General features: G+C 45.8%; 5 protein-coding genes across 5 annotated transcripts; all 5 read right to left on the bottom strand.

The window, feature by feature from the left end:
• Positions 1–1,447: 1,447 nt before the first annotated feature.
• On the bottom strand, positions 1,448–3,077 carry AOL_s00043g163 (uncharacterized protein; the record flags this gene model as incomplete). The annotated part of the gene is made up of 3 exons (XM_011120650.1): positions 1,448–2,654; positions 2,734–2,923; positions 3,014–3,077. The coding sequence occupies 3 exons, from the start codon at positions 3,075–3,077 to the stop codon at positions 1,448–1,450; spliced, it is 1,461 nt and encodes a 486-aa protein (XP_011118952.1).
• A 4,505-nt stretch (positions 3,078–7,582) lies between these two features.
• On the bottom strand, positions 7,583–9,002 carry AOL_s00043g162 (uncharacterized protein; the record flags this gene model as incomplete). The annotated part of the gene is made up of 2 exons (XM_011120649.1): positions 7,583–8,167; positions 8,265–9,002. 2 exons carry the CDS (start codon positions 9,000–9,002, stop codon positions 7,583–7,585), a joined length of 1,323 nt encoding a protein of 440 aa, XP_011118951.1.
• Positions 9,003–11,656: 2,654 nt separating this feature from the next.
• Positions 11,657–12,136, bottom strand: AOL_s00043g161 (uncharacterized protein; the record flags this gene model as incomplete). The annotated part of the gene is made up of 1 exon (XM_011120648.1): positions 11,657–12,136. The coding sequence occupies one exon, from the start codon at positions 12,134–12,136 to the stop codon at positions 11,657–11,659; it is 480 nt and encodes a 159-aa protein (XP_011118950.1).
• Positions 12,137–13,390: 1,254 nt separating this feature from the next.
• On the bottom strand, positions 13,391–15,090 carry AOL_s00043g160 (uncharacterized protein; the record flags this gene model as incomplete). Its single annotated transcript, XM_011120647.1, has 2 exons — positions 13,391–14,549; positions 14,915–15,090. 2 exons carry the CDS (start codon positions 15,088–15,090, stop codon positions 13,391–13,393), a joined length of 1,335 nt encoding a protein of 444 aa, XP_011118949.1.
• A 920-nt stretch (positions 15,091–16,010) lies between these two features.
• On the bottom strand, positions 16,011–19,573 carry AOL_s00043g159 (uncharacterized protein; the record flags this gene model as incomplete). Its single annotated transcript, XM_011120646.1, has 4 exons — positions 16,011–16,084; positions 16,143–17,016; positions 17,094–18,880; positions 18,952–19,573. 4 exons carry the CDS (start codon positions 19,571–19,573, stop codon positions 16,011–16,013), a joined length of 3,357 nt encoding a protein of 1,118 aa, XP_011118948.1.
• Positions 19,574–20,424: the final 851 nt, after the last annotated feature.

Here is a 20,424-nt window from a genome sequence, read left to right as displayed (position 1 = left end):
AAGGCCCACACCCCTAGCCACAACAGCAGACGGCTATCCAGGCACCCACATTTCACAAGGAATACATATCGGGCTCAAGATAAGACAGCCCCGGTTTTGATAGGGCTAATATCGAACACGAGCACATACATAGAAGTTTATCAAGGGCAGAATAAAAGTAAAAAGTCTATAATTAACCAGGTCGCCGTCCACAAGTTCTGTATCTTGCAGAATGGAATGGGCTCCTACCCTTTTTTTGCTACAATTTCAGTTACTAGTTCTCGAGGCCTTTCTCTACTCGGCTTCAGTAATCAGTTACCCACAGATGGTGATTTGTTTCCCAACATATCTTACGAGAGTTTATCCAAGCGGGTTAAGACGGTATCCATACTGGGTCACGGAACAAAATAGAACTATTGACTAGCAGGACTCCTGGACTCTGCGCCTGATACGCACATACAAGCAGTACACCAATTACAACTTAACATTGCGTGAACTGAGTTCTCCAGCCGCCAGTTCACTTCCCGTCATGAATATCGACAAGATACTAAAACACTTATGTTTCAGAAAACGAAATCTAGCCAATGATATCTATTCCGAATTTCCGAACGATTTCTCGTCCTAAATTACATACATACTCGATCGGTATCAAAGGGAAGAAAAGCGGGAAGCTCATGCGCATATGCTTGCATGTTGAGATTCGTACAAAAGATATGACAAACCAGAAAACGTAATGGGATTTCCCCCAAAATGGACGCCAAGCTGGTGTGGATGCCAACACAACAACACATATATATCCTCAGCCGGCGGACTCTACGAAACTGGTGCAGACTTTCGTGTCACTAGCAACAATCCAACAGACGGTCGTATTCCAAATGCGGGATGAACAGTCTAAAGATCATTGACGCTTTAGAACGGACTGTTGCACGACTAGTTGACGTGCTTGGTATCAATATTGTTATGTTTAGCTAGGCATCTATAGACGGCCGAATCTAGTACCACTCGGTCCCTTATTATCGATAGAAGTAGCTAGTGCTGAGGGACTTTCAATTTCGGATTATGCTACGTCATGAAGTCTGGCAGTCGGATTCGAGGGATAAAGTATATGAGGTTGCACGTAGCCAGGAACAATTGCAATGGATTTGAAAGAGACGTCTAGACGTCTGTAGATGCACTATACTAAGTCTGGATGCGGGATAGTAGTGAGAATACTAGTACACTGTTACCAATCTTATCATACCGATCATATGGAATTACGAGGGTCCTTTTATGAACGAATAGCTTATTCAAAAGAAAAATATAGCTTTCCATTATACTATATGGGAAATTGCGCTATTTGAATTAAGAGTGAAAACCAGCACAGGAATGCATATGAGAGACTAAAAAGTTATAGACATGATGTAGGCAAAGTCCGTACTCATGTTGGACGTAAAATCGATAACAAAACCCAAAGCAGAAGACGATCATTCTACGGTTTCGCTTCTACCTGAGCAGCGTCATCGCCGTCCGAAGATGGAGCCATAGCCTCTGGTGGGACCTTAGAAGTTCGCTTGGCTTCGACACCAGCCTCGAGAACCTCCATGAGACCATATTCCAAAAGCATCTCACCCATATCGTAGTGATCGATACCCTTATCTTCAAACTCAGAGGGGAGTCGGAGATCGAGTCCAGGAATTTTATCAACAACGAAAAGAATGAGACAGGTGACAGTGAAGGCGTATGCGAGGATAGCAACACAGCCGGCGAGCTGATATCCGAGCTGGATGTAGTTCTGGTTCAACCAACCACCAGGGATTTCGGTAGCACCGTCGAGAGCGGCAATGTAGTCAGCAGCGAAGATACCGGTAAGGACGTTTCCAACAAAGCCACCAACACCGTGAAGAGCAAAAACGTCAAGTCCGTCGTCAATCTTGAGAATATGTTTGAGGTCGAAGGCAAAATTGCAAGCAGTAGCAGCGAGAACACCGATTGGAACGGCAGTGTAGATAGGAACGTATCCGCAAGCTGGAGTGATACCAACTAGACCAGCAATGGCACCGGAGCAGAGTGATACAATTGACCATTTTTGACCCTTGCGGAAATAATCAATGATGCAAAATGTGAGGGCACCACAGGAGGCTGCGAGGTTGGTGTTGACGGCGGCATAGATGGCACGGAGGGACATATTGACAGCAGAACCGCCGTTAAAGCCGAACCAGCCGAACCAGAGGAAGATTGTCCCGAGAGCGACAAAGAAGACATTTCCTGGCTTGTAGTGTGGCATCTTTCCACCGTGATCACCAGTTCTACGACCAACCATCAAGGCGTAGGCGAGAGCACCTGCACCAGACGACATATGGACAGGTCCACCACCGGCGAAATCGAGAGACCCAAGCTTGAACAACCAGCCGGCGCCGTTCCAGGTCCAACAGGCGATAGGATCGTAGACGATTGTGGTCCAGATGAAGAGGAAAACCATAGAGGGCATGAGACGACCACGTTCAACGGCACCACCCAACATGATGACACCGGTAACACAGGCGAAGACAAGTTGGAAGAAGTAGAAGAGAATGTCTGGAACCAAGGAGGAGCCAACGGATGGAGCACCAAGGACGTGCATCGAACCAAAATTCTTCAAGTCACCGATGAAATCGTTGGCGCTGTGCGAGAAAGTCAAGGAGTATCCCCAGAAGAACCTAAACATCAATCATCGATCATTAGATACCCATATATGGCAACAGCCTTTTTATATTACGCGTATGTTCAAAAGCTTACCATTGGAAGGTGACAATTCCGACTGCAACGAGACCCTGCCAGAGCTGAGCAGCAGAAGCGTGTCGTCTCGACAATCCGGCGTAGAGAAGACCGACACCTGGAATCATGAGCCAGACCAAAACGGCGGCGGTAAGAACCCAGGCGAGATCACCACGGTTATATTGGTCATTCATTGCCGCAGCAATAGTGACTATTTACAGTCAAGGAAGACCAGTTAGTTGTTTCCATTGTTCTAAAGCCACCCCTCCGTAAAATCAAGGTATCCGCGAAATAGACCTACCATTTCCAGAATCACCTCCATCGAGGCCATAGACCGAAAGGTCAATTGGCTCTTCAGCCGACATAGTTAGGTATAAGTCGGTGACTCTTATTTATCGATAGTAAGGAAAGGAATCGATAGGAAGTAGTATAAGATGGTAAGGACGTTGAGGCTACTTCCTTTGTAGTGGCCAAGGGTTAAGAGGAAGTTGGTGGAACTGGCCGAGATGGGATGGAGGGGAAAGTAAGAAAGATTGAAAGGAGGATGGGATCAGGGTCCAAGATTATATATGATAACTACCACGGCAGACAACCAGACTCACATACTTGGGAAAATACCGAAGCCTCAAAGCAAGCCAGTTTCTTTTCTTTTTATGGATAGGCCTGGGGAAAGGTTCCCATGCATGAGAACCTACACACACACACTTCAGACATACATGAAATATGAAGTATGTACATATGTATGCACCTGTCGCAAGTCAGGTCACACACATCTGGTAAGTTATCATCCCCTCATCGTTTTTACTTTTTGATAAAATTTATTATTAAAAGCTACGGAATATCGCAATATCAGCGCCGGCAGTGGTAGCGTTATGATCCTAATCAGCGACATTTTAGCTTTGGCGGGCGCGCAGAGGCACACGCACGACCCGACCAGGGGTGGTTGGATGTATGTATGATGGGTAGACCCCCAAAGATTGACAGACATCGAAAGGGAGTGGCCCACTTGCATGGGCTTGGCTTCTCCATTTCCGTTCCCACGAATCGCAAGCCTGTTCCGTTCCTTCCCAATACACATAGTGCTGGTCCTAACGAGGATACAAATTGTCTTCAGCTGCAGAGTCCCGAAAGCCTTCAACATGGACAGGCGAAAGCGACATTGCATGGTACAAGTAAGAAAAAAGCAAACCCAACTATAATTTAATATTTGCACCAGCAAGGTCTCAGGCAGATAAGGAATGCTACAAACTTTTTGAGATCGCGGCCAGCCTCAAGTAGATGAAATAGACCACCCGGAAACTCTGCCTTATGCCTTCTAATTCTCTTAAAAGGAAAACTATAGACTTTACTCTTGTATCATGATTTTCTAGAATTCTCCTCAGGACATACTTTCCATTACAATTGTCCAGCCGCCAGCTATCTAACTTCCCGAACAACGACAAACATAACAGCAACCAACTAACAAAGTTTCATAGATAAGAATGAATCAAGATATCTTTTCTCTCGGAACTTCAAAGCCAACAAGGCTTGTGAAAAGAGAAGCTATAATATGTCTCATCCCACCGTTTGCCCGCCATGGCACTTGGGACATCACATACATAGTACACGTTTCGATATCCGAGAACGTGCCCAGCATTTTCCGAACTGCACCTTTCCCACGAGAATGGCTTGTCATCCGGATAGCTCGGTACAAGCACGCGAATAAAGCCCAGGTCTTTCCTGTTTTTAGCAGATATCGTCCTCGCCGACTGGTTTTTACGATTAACTGGCATACCCTTAACGTCCTATTTTCGATGTCTACATAACCCAAAGCGAACATTCCTGTAAATGAGGGGCCAACTAAATCAACAAGGATATCCAATCGACAGCGCGCGATTGATCGAAGAAGCGAACTGGCAGAAGCAAGAAATGACTTCCGTGAGGCGAAAACGAGACAGCATTCAAGCTTCCTTTTAGTTTGAAACCTCAGAGATAAGGAATTCGCATGTTCTTATAGGCTGAATGACCTGCCAAGACGGCGCGTTGGGGTTCAGAAGGCTAACCGTTTGGCTGCAAATGCTAGCTAAGAAACGCCACAAAGATAAGGAAAGATCTTGGCCTGCGTCGAAGGCCTGCGGACGGGTGGATCTGGACGCAATGTATGGTGACCCCATTCCCATGCACTTTATTTGCAAAGCTCCAATTCTGGTTACTTTTCACTGGTAATTTGGCCTGCAGGAGGGGGGAAACTTCGACACAAAGGTAAGTAAGTAAGTACATATGTACTTATGTACACCGCTTGCAAATTAGCTATATTAAGTATATGCGCGATACCTGTGGAATACCTCTTAATTTCAATCCTCACCTGCTAAAAAAAATACTCCACTGCTACTCCACAATTCTAAAAAGCTAAGTTCTTCGATACTGCCGCTGCTGGGAGGTCGCCGAAGAGAATTCCCTGTCGCTTATGAGGCACGTCTATTCCGAGATAAGGTGAACCACGATCATATGAAATAACGAGCGTGATCTGTTTCCTCCATGGCGGTTGAAATGCAACCACCTGGTTCCAATAGGCGAAACCCTTTATGAATTCACCGGGACTTGGTCCCTTGAACACGGATATTGCATTGCATCCATCTGTGAGTGATTTCGACAAAACTTGATTTCTTCCGGTAGTGATCATCACGACATATCTATTGTCGAGACGGGGGCTGACAAGGGGGGTTTTCCACGACTTGAACCAAGAATACTGCAGAAATGTTATAGATTTTGAGCAACTGAATTCCAATAGAATGAATGACTTACTACGAGCAAAACGATAGAGAAGCTTCGGATTAATTATTACCATAAGCAGTTTCAAATCATGATATCTGAACGTTGATAACGTAAGGTTCGAGTGAATCAGAAGTGCCGGGTGAATTCGGGGTTTTTCGTCGAGATAAACTTAACCTTAACTAAAAGCCTTTCGGTACCGGATTTCGCTCGTCGACGCCTCCTCATCATCCATCATGTGCCCTCTCGGTGCAGTTACTATATTCCACCGACAAAAATATTATAAATCGACAGAATAAGAGTTTCTGTGACCAATTTGTCTGACTGTTTGCCGATATCTACGAATATCCTGCGTATTCGATCTTCCCGCCCCGATTTGTATGCCAGAAGCGAAAGCAAGCATCGTCGGACACATCCAAGCGTCTAATTGTCACTTGAGCAAAAAGCACTCAAGCTAGGGTTTTCTTTAGAACACTGTATTCCCGTGAGCTAACTGCCAACCGAAGAAAATAGGACTCATTTTCAAAAGCCCCCTCGTCCCCCAACACATTCAAACCAAGAAGATGTGCCGAATCGCTCGAATTCCCAAACGGTGGCGGTTTACAAACCGGTATAATCCAAGACGTGGGATCATGATCATACTTGTGTTCCCAAACACTGCCCGTCCTGTCGGATTTCAGTCGATTCATAAATATGTAGAAGGGTGTCGGATATACGGTAGATATTCCGCAGCGAATTATTTTCCAACGGTGAATGCCTGTCATCGCGTAGCTGCAGCCAACATTCCTTTTCGGCATCTTCTAAGCAAGAGAACTCGAGAATCGACGATCTAGGGATCCCGAAAAAGTACTTTTTCCAGTAGACGTTTCCAGAAGGCTGAAGGCAAGGGACGGACAAATATGATGTGGATCCTTTCTGTTGGATGGGCGCAGTACACGAACTGCAGGAAGCCTGCTGCACAAGCATGAAATTTGGGTTGGAAGATTATGGTGACACAATTGAGAACGAGAAAATGGTAACGGGAACACAACTGAAAACAATGGTGTCGTTCTCATAGAGGATTTATCTTCTCCTGCACATTGAAGAGGGCAAAAAAAACCCGGTACTTGTCTTTCACTGTGCTTCACATCCTTATTTTTCCAAATGCCGAACTGCGAAGGTTGAGAACGTGGAGCCGGAGTCTGGAATAAATCACTTGTCACCTTCGCTCGCTGAAGTGGTGTTGGGCTCTGCATGCATCCCTCGACGTCGATATGGATACGCCATTCCCGGCTTGGCTTCAAGTAAAACATGCCAGCTTCCCGCTCTCAAAACGATTAGCGAACCTTCAATCCGCAGGTGGAATTAAGCTTAAATTCTCGCGTGGCCAGAATAAATGGCCCTTCGGAATATTTCTGGTTCTCGAATTTCTTCTTTGCTTCTATGTTTCTGTCTCTTTTGGGCCAGACGGCGAGCACTCGTTTAGGTGAGGTTTTACGTAAAGCGTACGTTATGGGAATGCTTCATCGGCGAGGGCACGCCAAGCGACGTGTTGGGAATTTTGTGGCGAGAAGGCTGGACGGCGAGTAAGCGAAGGGGCGTACAGAATAAAAAATTCAAAAAGCCTCTGGCATGATGAAATCTGTAACAGTGATGGCACATTTTATAATTGACATTGAACTTCCATTGGTTCCTTCGACTAAATTATACCCATCGGTGTATATCTTATTATACATCCTGGAGGCTTTTAGCTCTCGATTGGGGAATATACTGCTTGATTGAATCACAAAATGCAACATCCAACACGAACGAGTATTAGCCATATTAAGACCTCAGCGCCGCCTTCAACATTGCTAGAGAACATCCATGATCTCTATGGGCCGGGTTCCGATTTAAATACACTGGTTAGTTATTGCTATCTATAGCACTATTCCGTGATCTAGCTCAATCGTATGCATAATTTTCATATCAGAATACGGGAGCATGTAAACCTCGATACAGACTCCGTTGACAGAGGTGGAACACCTCGAGAGGACATCTAGGCTGATTGGAGAGAACACCACAATAGATATCATTTTGATAGATTGGCCCAAAATCCTGAATAGATATATTTACAAAGAGTGGAAATACCATCCTCATGTTAACCTAGTTGACCGGATCGAAGCGAGCGTCCAATGCCATTAAAACCAGAAATACCCTCATCAAGAGGATTCGGTACAAATGGACTATTGTTTGTCTCCGGGTTCTCTGTCAATTGAACCTCAGGACCTTGTATGTTAAACGGCGCCTCTAAAACTTCACTGGTATAGTCCTCGGGAAGTACCAGAGGATTATTTCCAACAAAACTCGATTGAAAATCATAGTTAGCAGGTCTTTTCACCCGTGAAGCGCCCCTCGCCTTTTCATCCATATATTCTGCGTTAACGAGGTCCTCGAGGTCGCTACCAGGAGTAGTAAATAAGGATGGTGGGCCGATAGTGGATGAGTAATCGTTGTAAATATTGACGTTCATAGGGTCATTCCGTCGCCGCTCAGGGGTGCCGCGTAGGATAGGCTCATCTCGTATATTATCCCGTGGGTCCCTTATGCCCCGTGGCTCTTCTTCTTTCCTCTCTTCTTCTTCAGCTACTTGAGTCGGGATTCTCGCCATCTTTCTACGATTCAGTGGTTTACGACAGGTAGGACAGGGTGTCAGTTGAGCTAGTGGAAACCCAGTCCTCCGTTTCTGTTCATGTTCGATATTTCTCAATGATTAGGCCTCTGTATGGTGCGAAATGATAAAGGCTTATTCAGCAACTGTCATGAAGAAGGAGGGAACTTACAAATTCCACTGGATCTCGAGGATTTCTCTCTGGGTGTGCAGCAGCCCATCGATCCAAACACGGCCCATGATAAGAATGTCCACAATCCCCCAGCAACACGGTTGACGGTTCTTTCTCAACAAGTGAATTCAAGCAGATCGTACAAGAGCGCTCTTGGTTCCCAGCCGAAAGATCAGTTGTCACTTCGTCAAACAGCCTTCGATCCCGATCCCAGTTCTCCTTAGACTTCACGAGTACATTTTCCGAAGCATTAACTCTCCAAAAGGAATACGGGTACGGGTTTCTCGCGAAAGTCAAACTTAATGGATCTATTAAGATAAGACTTCCCATTCGCGTTTTGATCTCTTCAGGTATTTCATATTCTCCATTAATGTAGAGCATTCGTGGATGGTTAGGTATTCTGCATTCGTCATCTTGGAAAAACTCGAATTTGATATCATCATCCCGGTTCGGAATATCGTAGAATGCTGCGTTAAGAGCCAACTTTGTGACATGCCCGAAAGTATATATCCTTCTAGTTTCGGTATTCATGAGAGGGAAACAGGGCTCTGGGTAGCGAGTGCCTGGGTGTTTGCCCCACCCGTCGATGGTCTTGGGTACTAGTCGATCTCTAATTATCGCATCTCCTTCAATATGGTACGCGAAATTCGCGCCTTCGGGTATTTCGGGAAGTTCTGCTATCGCCAATAATGGAAATGCGGCGAGGAATATAACCGTGATAGGTGAATTACACCACATTTTGGTGGTGTTCAGGCCGGCGTGTTGAAGTCATTACGATGTTCCCACGTGCGATGGACATTTCCTTTCAAAATGCACCTCGGCCACTCTGACAAACTGAGCTCAATAAGCGATTTCGAGATAGATATGATAGGGTGAGTATAGCAATAGGAGTTGCTGCTAACCCTATGAGCCATAGATGCGTTTATTGAGCATATTATTTTTCCCCATTCTTGATTAGATGTCGAGAAATGTTGCGAGATAGGGGAAGCTTAAGTGTTTCTTTGGCTTCATGAATCAGAATTTGGGGCTGTCCCGTCGAAATTGTAGTCTGGTCGGAATCAGACAACATGAGGGCCGATCAGAAAGATTCTATCCGTCACGGTGTATGTTCACATTAGAGATTAAGCTAATATTGACGCATTGTAGTCGCAAAATTAGTGATGCATATTGAAAATTTCACAGGAAAAGAGGGTAGGCTTCGGCTTATGCTGACTGGAATCCAGATCTAGGGTGGGTCGAAGGATGAAAGATGAGATAGGATCTGGGGCAGGCCGTCCTATCGATATTTCCCAAGCTCTCTTCACACTTCTCTTTGAGACATCTCTCCACTAACCCACCGCAGGAAACATTTCTCGTCGGAAACTTTCTATCCCGAAAACCCCAGTTCAAAGAAAATAATAATCAGCCAAGGGTCCACCGGCACCTTAACTCTCCCACTGACAAGACGTAAATTAGACTAAATTTCAAGACCCCTACGGCCCCTGGCCGCTTCTCTAAGGATGAAGAGAGCTCTACAACTGAATTCCTTCACAAAAACCGCTCAAGATTAGAAATCAAAACTAATTGATCTGAAGATCTCATGAAACTTTCCTACATTCGAAGAGAGCTCTTTCCTATTACGAGGAGACACTGCCTCGTATGATCATTCGACATGCATGAGCGGTGGAGATATATCCAGGTGCATTAATGAATACGTGTCTTTGAGAAGTTTCGTATTGAAGCTTCCCGGGAAAGATTTTTGTCGTGGAACAGTCATTGCCAGCACGGGGTCCCGAGGTGGGATGTTCGAGGAAATAACAGCTATACGTTGGTACTTACTACCTGTAAAACTTTACCAGTCAGATTTAGAATATCTTTTCCAAAATATATCCACCAATTGTATTATGCCTTTTCATATAATTTCTAAATTAGGTCTTAGTAGGACTATAGAGCATAGGGAAAAACTTATGCAGTCTATCGTCAATTAGTCAAAGTTCTCATGGGTCTATGATAATAAACCTCTAGTAAAGACTATGATTATAAACGCTCTAAAACCATAATCTTGTTATAGTAACTCGATGAAGTACCAGTACAAATGACGATTTTAGATATTGATATTGGTTATACGAATATGAACACCACATCCTGTAAACATATTGCAATAATATTAATACTGTACTAAGATCTTCTAGCTATCATTTTACCACTCTAGTTATAGCCTTCTATAGCTATATAGACCTAAAATACTGTATAAAGATTGATCCATTAATATCAAAGACGATAATATCATAAGTTCTAGTCCTAGTAATTCTACTGAATTTAATCGATGCAATCTTTTATAGTTAATTTCATCGTATACGTCGACCAATCTGAATATCAAATTTAAAAAAAACAAAGCCAAAATGGTGAGCAATTACCGCGAATTGACATAGAGCGATCTCTCACCGCCCGAACCTCCGTCCCCAAACCCGTTAACCCCAGTTCGTACCCGAATATCGATCCCAACCCGATTCAACACCGGAAATCTCACATCCGAGTTACATTTTTAGGGTAGCACAACGCTATCCCCAAAAGAACCTAGCACGAAAATACCACATTTCGCCAAGCTATGAATCATTTCAATTCATTTCGCCACCATCCGAATTCAGACACCCACCACAATGAGCAACATTGATGGGCTGGCACATCAGTCCCGCGTCAGAGCGTGGAAAAGAAGATTCAGGTTGTGAGGTGTGTGTACAGTAACAACCCGGATTGTACGGGGCCATGATGGGTTTTTGACCGGAGTGAATAGTGAATTTCGGCGTCATCTGTATATTGTCGAAAGAAACTGTGAACCTTTGTAAGATCGTAGCGTAATATTGAGTACTTATAAAACGTATGCTGTGTATCTGTATACTGTTAGAATATTGAATAGAAAACGATTACGATAATTTCCAGCAAATATCAAATTGAAAAGAGAGAAAAGAGATCACAAAATCCGGTGATACTAATGGTAAGAATATTGGAAGAACTTCATGATCCTTTTATATACGTCTTGAGACAGTCTCTGCGCTTTTGGCAAGATGTATCTTAAGACTCATACACATATCAAATCGGGATAATGTCCAAATGACGATAGCATAACTTCCTTGCCCAAGATAACCTGGCTCATATATAGAACAATCCATAGCCATGTATGAGGACCGTATCGCTGACATCGACTGATCATACAAAATCCCATTTGTCAATCATTTTTCTGTTAACTTAATCATCATGCATATGCCCTACAGGGTTCGGATTACAAAGATCAGAGAGAATCAAGGCTAACTCTTATTTTCATTGACATATGTAATTAAGCTACATGCGAATATAGGTTCCACATATATGGCCCCCCTCTTCCTCCTGTTCTCGACTTCTCTTACAACGGATAGCTAACTATTACCTCCCTTCGACTTCGCCATAACCTCCCTTAAAACCTGACCTTCAGCCTCCTTTCTCGCCAACAAAAGCCTCAGCTCATCTCTCTCCCTTGTCATATCCGCCAACGCTGACTCCAATTCCGAAATCCGATCAACCTTCTTCTGTCTGTACTTCTTAGCGGCAAGGTTATTCCTGAATCGCTTGTCAATTACTTCTGGAGAATCATCGTCTTCTCCTGCGATTGTAGGGGAGACAGAAGGGATAAATTTTGGTTTGGGCTTCGGTCCTGGTTTGGACCTCTGCTTTTGGATACGGTATGGCTGCTGTTGGGAATGATGAGGGAGAGGGGGGAGAGAAGGGGTGGATTGAAGTGAATGTGGAAGATAAGAAGATGATGGTGATGATGTCGAAGGAGACCCTGAAGCCACGGACCCCAAGGTCGGGGACGCTGACGAGGTTGACGTTGGTGTTGGGAACAGCGGGAGCCCCATTGTGTATTCATCGAGCGGAATATGGTGTGAATGTAGAGAAAGCAATGAATCTAAATCTCCAGATGAAACCATGTTCATGGAAAGATCTTGAAGCGATGTTATTGAAGACGGCTGGGAGAAATCTCCCGAACCGTCGCCTTGTGAAGGCGTAGTCGAGGTTGTAGTTTGAGAATTTGAAGCAGTATCAATACTGCTGAAATCAAGGAACGAATCGATGCTGTCGATACTCCCGTTCCCTCCTTCCAATCCTCCTCCTCCGTCCAAGAAACTCCCGAAATTTGTAGAAAAATCAAAATCAACAGTAGAAGAAAGATACGCATCAACCGATACAAAATCGTTAAAATTACAATCAATATCCCCGAGAACGTCTGTACTAAAATCAAAACTTTTACTCTGAAGTGGTTGTTGTTGCTGCTGCCGCTGGGTGGAAGGCGAACTACCACGGTGGCACGCCAGTTCCTTCCCGCTGCTGCGGCTGGAAGAACATAGTGACTTCTGTGGATGTGAAGAAGGATGCGACGATTGAGATAGACATGCTTGCAATGTAGTGGTTACTGTGTCGCTTGAAGGCCCCACGGGGAGACCTGGAGGGGAAACGCTTGAAGTTCTCGAAGGCCCTTTAGAGGATTAAGGCCCTCGGTGATCGCGGAAGAGGTTTAAAAGGTTGAAGTCGCTAAAGAGCAGTGCTCTGGTGAGGAAAGAAAGAAGAAGAGAAAGGAAAGAAGAGCAGTTGGCCTGGGGGTTCGATCTCGCTTTTAAAAGCGTCCAAATTCAAAGGAGACTAGCAGGGCAGGCCGGGCCAAGCTATGTTCGGCCGGGGTAGTGCCAAGCCCCGCCGGAAACTCTGGCTAACTATGACTCTGACATGCAGGAGTGGTCAAACTTCAGCCTAGTTATTCGACCATCTCGCCAATCCCGGCCCCATGCGACACGATGACAAAGAAAATAGAGGGGAAAATAAAATAAAAATAAAAGTAAAGAGCTCGATGGAGCAGGAGAGAGAGGGAGAGAGATTTTGATCTATTAGAGAAATAACAATGGACTCGTACAAGATAGTAGTATAGAATGTATGCATGTAAGAAGTGTGCAATGCAACCTAGAAGAATGCCAATAGCAGTAAAACAATGCAATGCAATACGCATATCCGCGAGTTCGGTGACACCGAGTGTATACAGCCCCCATCGAGATCGACCCAAACTATCGTCTGTTCCCAAGTATCTCCATCATGATCTCTCTAGCAATCCTCAAGTCCTTCTAAGTCCTCCTTCTCCATTCCGTTCCCCCACCGGGTGCCCTCCCACCGCTACCCCAGCTGCTGCCTGTGTTTCCCGGAGTACTGATTCTCCTTGTTGGTGGCGCCGAGCCACCACTAATTGCTTGAAACCCTCCATTCTTCACACCGACAATATATATAACATAAAGAACACCGGCGACCATACCATACCAGATCAAAGTAGCAATGATACTGCTTATAATCCAAAAACTAACAACTGCTCCTCCAAGGAGCACCCAAGGATTCTGTTCACTAGCCTTCTGTGCAATCCACTTGAGATCAATGTCTATCCCCGCAAGCTGGAAGTTCTGAGGGATCCCATTACTATTCCCAGGGGTGGTTGCTGCCTGGCCTTGAGTAGCATGTTGTAGATAATTCAATGCATTGCCTAACGTAAATGGACTTCCTCCCTGCTGTTGTGACGGTGCTGGTGGCGGCGGCGCGGGAGTTTGTGGTGCCGCTAGATGGCTTGATAGATAGCTCATAGCGTCACCAATTCCGAATGCATTGTTAGTGCCTGAAGCCGTATCGGGAACTGGACGGTTATTGTAGCCTCCAGGAATATTGTCGTACTCTTGTTGTGGCTGATCCCCGGGCCTGGCAGCGCCAGCCCTAGATCCGAGATAAGAGGCAGCGGATCCCAACACGCTACCAACAGCTGCGGCATTCTCTGAGTTAAAGATTGCAGACATTATGTTCCCAGATGGAGTTCTCAAAGCACTTGAGGATGTTGCTACTCCGTCTCGTGTAATGGCACGGGAAGGAGAGGTACTAGGAGTTCGGTCTCGATTTTGCTGGCTAGATCTTCGGTCGCGAGATCTGGATGCAGAGTCGTTAGAGCTCTCGGAAGGTGTCCGGGCGTGTCGTCGACGATATGGAGAATCAGAACTAGATGTTGCAGTAGAGTATGAATTTCGATTAGGAGTTGGTCCGGTACCGAATGCCAGGTCGAATTCAGTGTCTTGTCTGCTAGTAAAGGTAGAACGAGATGATCCAGAGATAGAGTCCCTACTGCCTGGCTGAAGAGATGGAGGAACGCCGTAGGAATTGGAACTTTGGGAGAAGGATGAGGCTTGAGGGATTAAGAAAGGATCCTTAGGAACGACTTCCGGAACGATGTTTGGAGTGCTGGCGTGGAGGCTGCAGAATCGTATGCATGTATGTGCATGTTAGTGACAGTGACAAGGCTCTCTTTTAGTTATCGACAACTGTTCACGGCACACAAAACAGACGTGGCAGGTTAGGGGTAGTGAACAATGACTGTCGCATGCCACCAAATGGTAGTTTCTGATTTTAATTATTTTATTTTATTTCTATTTTATATCGAAGGTCTTCCAAAGAGGGGAGCGGTATTTCGTTTGCAGAAACGGCCAGCTGCAGCGGGCATTACGGTCTCTGCAGGCACCATGTCGGCATCACGAGACGTGACCACCCTCTGCCTTCGATACCAACACTACCAGCAACTAGCCTTTCCTTAAACGGAACAAGAAGTGGAATGAACTTACGCATTAGGTCCATCATCGGATCTCCAGCCCTCGAAGCCAGGCATAGAGTGCACATTCCGATTCCAGTCGTTTGCAGCCGGATAGTTAGCACCAGGCGGGTTTGGTGTCCGTCTAGTCGGACTCCGATTGGGGCCCGAATCTGACGGCGAGTAGGCACGATATGGGTAATCCGACATTTTGAACGAACGGACGAGCGAGTGGATGATAGTAGTATAATAGAGCTGTAAGGGCTTCGAAAGAAAGGACGTCTGTTTAGGTGGGTTTCTGGCTCCGATGGGCAGTTTATAGTTAGGTAGAGAGCAGTTAAGGCAAGGCAAGGACCCCCGGGCAGCTGTTGAACATCAGCACGGCTTTAAGAAAGAGAATTGTGGAGAGATCCAATCGCCGAAGAAACGACAACCACACTAACCAGCGGGGGGTTCTACGGCCAATTCGACGGTAAAAAGTTATCTCTCCTTGGGTGTTTCGAGAGCGGGACGGAGAACCGTGGCCTTTAAAGAGCGTACGTAGCAGTGTTACGTATGATGTTGTCGGTGATCGGACCAAAGTTGTGAGGCAATCCATCTTGTTTTGCCGAATACCGCGTTTTGCTAAGACTTCCGCAAACGCCAATCCTCAGCTTCCAAGTTAAGAATAAGAATAGTTCTTGTCCTTGGTACCAAACAGCCTTCGCTTTAATTCAGGCCAGTCCCATTGCAATTAATTGAATTGCGTGGTACTTACATTAATATTAATACGGTGTATACAGTGGCTAATATATATTATGATCATATGATACGTACGTAAACAAATACATAGTATACAGGTCTTCTTTTTTTTCTCATTATATTTGAAGCAACAGCAAAAGAAACAAAAAAAGAAAGGAAAAAAGGCATACAAGGGCGTTGAAGCGCTTTTCTCTATATTGGTTCCCACCCAGAAGAAGATTTTGAACTCCATGTTAAATGTAGAGGTTCCCGTCATGTTAAAACCGAAGTAGGACAATGAAACGCCGATTTTGATGTTGAAAGACTTGAAAGAAGAGAAAGAAGCAGAACGAATCGAAAGGCCTTGATCTTGTAGACATCTAGTCTATCATATCTAGTTCTAGGCTGGTTTAATGCTCAGCTGGAGCATCTCCCTCCTGGGGCATCGGATCGCAAGTGCAGAAAAGATTCGTGTCGCCGAAAGCTAGTTTGGTCATTGTCAGCATCGATTTATCCAGTGTGGTTTACCGACTTAGACTTACCATCATCCACTCTTGCCACAGATGGCCAGAACTTCCTTTCACGCAGGTATTCAAGGGGATACCCGGCCTTCTCTCGTGTATATCCCCTATCCTTCCAGACCTCCTCTCCCTGCAGCAAATCCTGCATAGGATGTGGTGCCATCTTCAGCACATTAACGTCCTTACGCATCTTCCCCTCTTCGATTTCTCTGATTTCATTTCTGATTTCAATCAAAGCGTCGCAATACCTGTCCATCTCTTCCTTGCTCTCACTTTCCGTTGGCTCGATCATGAGAGTTCCGGGTACTGGCCAACTCATTGTTGGTGCGTGGAATCCGTAGTCCATCAAACGCTTCGCAATATCAACAGCCTCCACGCCAGAAGTCTCCTTCAATGGTCGGGGGTCTAGGATAAATTCGTGTGCGCACCTGCCGTTCTCGTTTGTATAAAGAATGTCATAGTGGTCGCTCAGTCTCTTAGCCATGTAGTTAGCATTCAGCAGGCAGATCTCAGTGGCATGTTTCAATCCAACTGCTCCCATCATTTTGATATAAGAGTAACTGATAGGGAGGATGCTGGCACTTCCGTATTGTGCAGAAGACACTGGCCCGATGGAACTAGTTGCACTCGGTCTTAATGTTTCATTAGAGCTATCCGTGTGTGATGGGAGGAATGGTTCCAGATGTTTGGCCACACAAACGGGTCCAACACCAGGTCCACCACCACCATGCGGGATGCAGAATGTCTTATGGAGGTTGAGGTGGCAGACGTCAGCTCCCAGGTAGCCGGGCGATGTGATTCCAATCTGAGCGTTCATATTTGCACCGTCCATGTAAACTTGCCCTCCGTTATCGTGAACTATTTGGATCGCATCTTTGACGCCGGGCTCGAAGACCTATATTAAGTTGAAAAGATTAACCGGTCAGCTCTACCGACACCTCGAGGCGTTCTCAGATTTAAGGGTTCACATACACCGAAAGTTGAGGGGTACGTAATCATCGCACCAGCGAGCTTATCACCAAGCTTTTCGGCCTTCGCCTTCAAATCCTGAAGGTCCAAGTTACCTGTTTTCGTATCACATTTGACTGGCTGGACCTTGAAGCCAACCATCGTTGCACTAGCAGGATTCGTGCCATGGGCACTAACGGGAATAAGGAGCGTGTCACGCTGGCCCTGTCCGATAGATTTCAAGTAATTTCGAATCATTCTAAGCCCGGTAAACTCTCCCTGTGCCCCGGAGTTGGGTTGGATACTGCATGCGTCAAATCCAGTAATCACACAGAGGTCCTTCTCAAGGCTCTTGACCATGTCTGGGAAATACCCAAGCTTACGTGCAGGGGTAAGCGGATGGAGATTACCCAGTTTCTGGAAGCTTAGACCTATCATTTCCGATGTAGCGTTTAGCTTCATGGTGCAGGAACCGAGGGGTATCATGGTGTTTGCTAGCGATAAATCCTTCGACTGTAGGTGGTGTATATAGCGTAGCATTTCGGTTTCAGAGTGATATTTGTTGAAGACTGGTTGTTCCAAGAATTTTGACTCTCTGGCAAAGTCTGCTCGGACCTGTCCCATATTTCCAGTTCCCAGTACTTTTTCTGTAGCAGTTCTGGCGATACTGCGAGAGTGCTGGTCTAGCAAATAGACGTTCTTCTTTTTTTCCTCTGCGCCTTTGGTCGCTTCGTCGCTGGCCTCTGCCTCGTCTCCAATCTTCGTAGCTGCGATATCGCGTTTGGTAGGCCCAATGTGGTTAAACAGTTGGATTAACTTGGAAAGTCTTTGCCAATCCGTAGTTTCGTCGAATGATACGCTTATCCAATGCTGATCACCATCTTTGTGGCTCCTCAATTCCCCGGCATACATATATGACGGAGTTTGCATCTTTTTCCAGGTCTTCGGGTCGGAAAACCCAACATGTACGGTATCAAAATCGCTTTCCTTAACTAGTTCTTGCGGCCAGCCAATATCTAACAACGCCTGAGCGAAGATTTGCCTCGTAGCAACAACCTTCTGCGCAATCTTCTTGAGCCCGCCGGGTCCGTGGTAAACAGCATACATAGCGCTCATGTTGGCGAGAAGTGCCTGGGCGGTACATATGTTACTAGTAGCCTTTTCACGTCGAATGTGCTGTTCACGGGTCTGAAGGGCCAGACGATAAGCTTTGTCACCAAGCCTATCTTTGGAGGCTCCGATTAAACGACCTGGAAGCTTGCGTTTGTGCTTGTCTGATGTTGCGAAAAAGCCTGCATGGGGACCACCGAGACCCATTGGGACTCCAAATCGCTGAGCACTACCGAAAGCAACATCGGCACCCCATTCGCCAGGAGGCTTCAGCATCGTGAGGGCCAATAGATCAGTGCCACAGCAAACTATCCCACCCCTTGCATGAATATCCTCTGTGAAGCTAGGAAGCCACTTCCCAGTATTTGAATCAATATCGGGGTATTGGACCATCGCACCGATCATGTCGCCATCGCCAATCAGTTCGTCCAGATTAGCTGTTTCGAGGTCCGCTACAACTATTTTGATGTTGAACCCTTCGGCGCGTGGGTATAACCCATCGATTGTTTGGGGGAACATCTTATTCGAGACTAGGAACACCTTGTTGGTTGATTTCTGTCTCGATGCTGAGAGGCACGCATAGGCAAATGTCATTGCCTCGGCGGCAGCGGTCAATTCGTCGAGTACCGATGCATTTGCAATTTGAAGGCCCGTAAGGGATGTAACCATGGTCTGAAAATTGATGAGAGATTCAAGTCGTCCTATATAGCTGTAAGAATCCACACTGCCTCGCTCGGGAAAGGGAAGGGAAGGGAAACAAAAGAAAGCTTACCCTGACTGATCTCAGCTTGATACGGCGTATAGCTCGTGTACCACTCTGGGCACTCTAAAATATTCCGTTTGATAACTTCGGGCACCTTTGTTCCATAGTATCCCTGACCGACGAAAGAGTATGTCGTTGTGATACTAGCTATGATTTCTTTAAATCTTGTCTGCCACAGTGTCTCCGAAAGACCATATTTTTGAGACACCTTCAAGTCTTGACCTGACCTGATCTGCTCTGGAACAACGCTATGAATGAATTCTTCCATCGACTTCACGCCGATGGTATCAAGCATCTGCTTTATTTCATTCGGGTCAGGTCCAATGTGCCGTCGAGGAAGGGTATCGAGATCCGTGAGCGGCTCTGGCGCCGTAAGATTAGTCTGGCCATTGAAAACCAGATCCTCTTTCATAAACGGGAGCTCAATCTTGGGTAACGGATAGGTCTTCCTTTCCTTTTGTTTCGGGGGGAGTTTGAGGTTTTCCGCCGAGTTTTCGACTTTGCTAGCACTATCATCCGGTGCTGTCTGATCTGAAAAACATCTTCGAACTGCAGTAGCAGGCAAGCGTGCCGCTAGTAGGTGTCGCGTGGGAAGGGTAATTCGAGCGGACCTGGCGAGAAGTGTCGTCATATTGGTGGTATATTGGGCAAACGCCTCGAAGATGTTGTGGGAGATCCTGGTCTTTTAGTTTTTTTTTTTTTTATTGTTTTTTTTATTGTTTTTTTTATTGTTTTTTTTTTTTTTTTGACCGTTACAGGCCAAACTTTCTTGAGGACTAATGCCCCCTATGGAAGATACAGACAATGTATCAACTAGAAACTGGTGCGCCAATGCAATAGAGATCCGAAAGACCTTGGTGGTTGTTGGTTGTGAAGAGAAAGATTTTTCTGGTGATAGAGGTTGTTGGGATGAAGGAAATCTCGTATCAAAGGCAACTTTTTGATAGACCCATGCAAATGGGTTTTCTCATGCCACCGCCGAACAACCAAAAAAAAAGGAGCAGTGAATTAATTTCTAAGACAGCAACTAACTTTTTTTTCTTTCCGTTTTGACAGTCCAGCCTGCGCAAAACCCGAATTTCAATTGGCCTTAAACTTCTCGTAGACTTTTCGCAATTCGGCTATCGGTGTCGCTTGAAGTTAGTTAGCACACAACAGCTATCAGCGCTCCCTACTCCATGTGCTCACTTAGCTGCAAACTGCATGGAGCTGCGAACTGCCCCTCCAAGTCCTCACTGGTCCAACAGGGATGTCGATGCAGCTACGAACTGCATTTCCACCGATAAGCAAGGGACCGGCTGGGTGTGGGTATGCAATGTTCATCCGTCTGTACCCTACAGCACCTGTCTTGTCCCACCGTAGACTGTCTTTCCGAATCTCAGTCCCGTCCATGTCGCCATCCAGCCATTAGTCCGCCAGCAAATATGATAACGGGTAAATTCGGGGCTAGTTGGTCTCTTCGGTGGGTTTCCGACCCAAAGG

The sequence above is a fragment of the Orbilia oligospora genome, assembly GCF_000225545.1.
Source record: "Orbilia oligospora ATCC 24927 unplaced genomic scaffold scaffold00043, whole genome shotgun sequence".
NCBI classification, from domain to species: Eukaryota; Fungi; Ascomycota; class Orbiliomycetes; order Orbiliales; family Orbiliaceae; genus Orbilia; species Orbilia oligospora.
Note: the sequence above shows the minus strand (reverse complement) of the source record. Positions and strands in the feature narration are given on the sequence as shown.